The following is a 2,273-nucleotide window of genomic DNA, read 5'->3' as shown; positions in this document are numbered from 1 at the left end:
ATGAGGTGTAAGAAACACTTACCGGACCTCACAAGCACCATCGGCGTGTGCGCTTCATGCCTCCGCGAACGCCTCCAGCCTCTCCTTGCAGCCCAGGCCCAATCAGAACGTTCCACCAATTCCGACGTGGATAATAATAATCATCGTCGAAGAAAGCCCAAGCTCAAGCCCGAAGAAAACCCTCTGCCGCTCAATTTCCCGCGCTCCGTGTCTCCCTACGTGACTCACCGGAAATCCGACTGCGAACGCCGCCGGGAAAGGCTATTCTACGGCACGCCGCAGATGAACGCTGCCGCGTGCGACGGCGGAGCAGCGTCGGAGAACCGGAGACACGGTGGAAGGTTCTGGATCCTCTCGAATTTATTCCGAGCCAGATCGAACAAGACCGAATCCTCGCCCTCTCATCCTCCGCCGTCATGGTTCTCGACAATCCTTCACGCGCGCCGGCACAATAAGTGTCGGCACGCGGATCGAGGATTGTCGCCGTTGACAGAGGTGGAGAATTTCACCGAATTCTCTGCTGACACAGCGCAAGACCGATCGGACTCGGGAATTTCGTCGGAGGATTCGCCGGCGAAGCAGAATCCGACGCCGGAGACGGCACACCGGCGATCGCGGATGGGACCCGCCGGAAAAGGACTCGCGAGTATGGCGTTTTGTCTGAGTCCTTTGGTTCGGGCAGGTCCGAACCGGCATTGGAGCTATCATAATAAAGGGTTGGCGCCGGAACTGGGCGTGAGTGGGGCCCACCACATATCCAATGCGGCGTCGTTTTGCGCGAATCGGTCGCGGAAGCTTGCGGATTTCGGGAGGGGCACGCACAACCGTTGATTTTGCCGTGGTACGGTGGTTATGTTTTTGTCCGTTTGTGTTTGTAGATTATTAATATTATTTTTCTTCCGACGAAAAACATAATCATTTTTCTTCTTTCTGTTCTTTTCTCTCTATGTACAGTCAACACAGTTCATACAGCTTACAAGAGAAAAAAATATTATTTTTTCTAAGAAATGAGATTGATTGTGGATTGTGTTTGAGATCGAAGTTGAGGTGTTATTGTTAATTTTGAATTATCTTACTCGCCTGTTTCATGCCATGGTGTTATCTTGATGATTTTAAACTTTTTGACCCTTATTGTGTTTGTTTTATAACTACTATTTTATTTTGGATATAGTATTATAAGATGAATGTTTGTTTTCATATATTTAAAATTTATAATAAATATTTTTTAATTTATAAGTTTTGTTTTGGATTTATAGTGAATAATTTAAGAGTACTGCTATTGACTACGAGGTTTTGTTGCACGAAACATATGAATCAATGCGTGGATAGTTATCCTTTTTACAGAACACGCATTCGTGTTGGTTTTAGGAAATGGGATTTGTAATAAACATTCATAATTTAAATTGTCACATGATATTATTTTTAATTATTGATAATTTTTTTAAAATATTAAAATTTAATTTAGAGATAGTGATAAAAGTTGTTTGAATAAAAATGATATTTAGTTAAGAAAATCAAGACAAGGACAAAACGATAATTGTTTGAGGGTTTTAAGAAGTTTTTAATTAGTTTAAAAATAATGGATATTATATTCAAATTAAAATAAGAAAAAATATTAAAAACATTTAACAAAAAGCACATAAAGTGCGGAACACTATTTTATTCCATGATTGATCTCTAGTTGTGGTGTTCTTTATTTTGGGGATTTTTTTCAGTAATTTTATATAATATGTACTCTCTCCTTAAAGTATGGTTATTTTTTCTTCATTTAAAATTTTCTAAAATAGAAGTTAAGAAACTATCAAATAAAAATATAACTGGAACAAAGTAAGTATTATAGGAGCAGCGAAAATTTAAACCTTTGTGTTGTCAATAGCAAATTAAGAAAAGGTTAGTTATCGCTAAGTTTATGCTTTTCATAATTACTGAAAATGTCTTAATAGAGAAATAAAACAGGTTATTTTTATTATTTTCTGTACATATTTTTAAAATTAAAAATTAAAAATAAGGTGAAAAATAAGAAATGAAAATAGAAGTAAAAGCCCATATGTTTTTTTTTAGCTTTTTAAGTATAAACTATAAACTCATGCCCATAAAATTTATCTTTCTTTATGGTTAAATGAAATATAAAGTCACGGACAACCGTTGATTTTGCTGACCGTGGTACGCTTGTAATGTTTTTGTCCGTTTGTCTTTGTGGAATATTTTTAATATTTTTGTCCGACAAAAACATAATCATTTTTCTTCTTTCAATTCTCTCCTATGTGCGGTCA

The 2,273-nt window shown here is 37.5% G+C and overlaps 1 protein-coding gene across 1 annotated transcript; it reads left to right on the top strand.

Moving 5' to 3' along the window:
* On the top strand, positions 1-831 carry LOC114420393. The gene has a single exon (XM_028386300.1). It carries the CDS (start codon positions 1-3, stop codon positions 829-831), a length of 831 nt encoding a protein of 276 aa, XP_028242101.1.
* Positions 832-2,273: the final 1,442 nt, after the last annotated feature.

Source organism: Glycine soja, chromosome 7, assembly GCF_004193775.1.
Source record: "Glycine soja cultivar W05 chromosome 7, ASM419377v2, whole genome shotgun sequence".
Lineage (NCBI taxonomy): Eukaryota > Viridiplantae > Streptophyta > Magnoliopsida > Fabales > Fabaceae > Glycine > Glycine soja.
This window is presented reverse-complemented; position numbering and strand designations above follow the sequence as displayed.

Excerpts from the sequence above, each read along its gene's own strand:
- LOC114420393 (XM_028386300.1), top strand. The coding sequence starts at position 1 with ATGAGGTGTAAGAAACACTTACCGGACCTCACAAGCACCATCGGCGTG.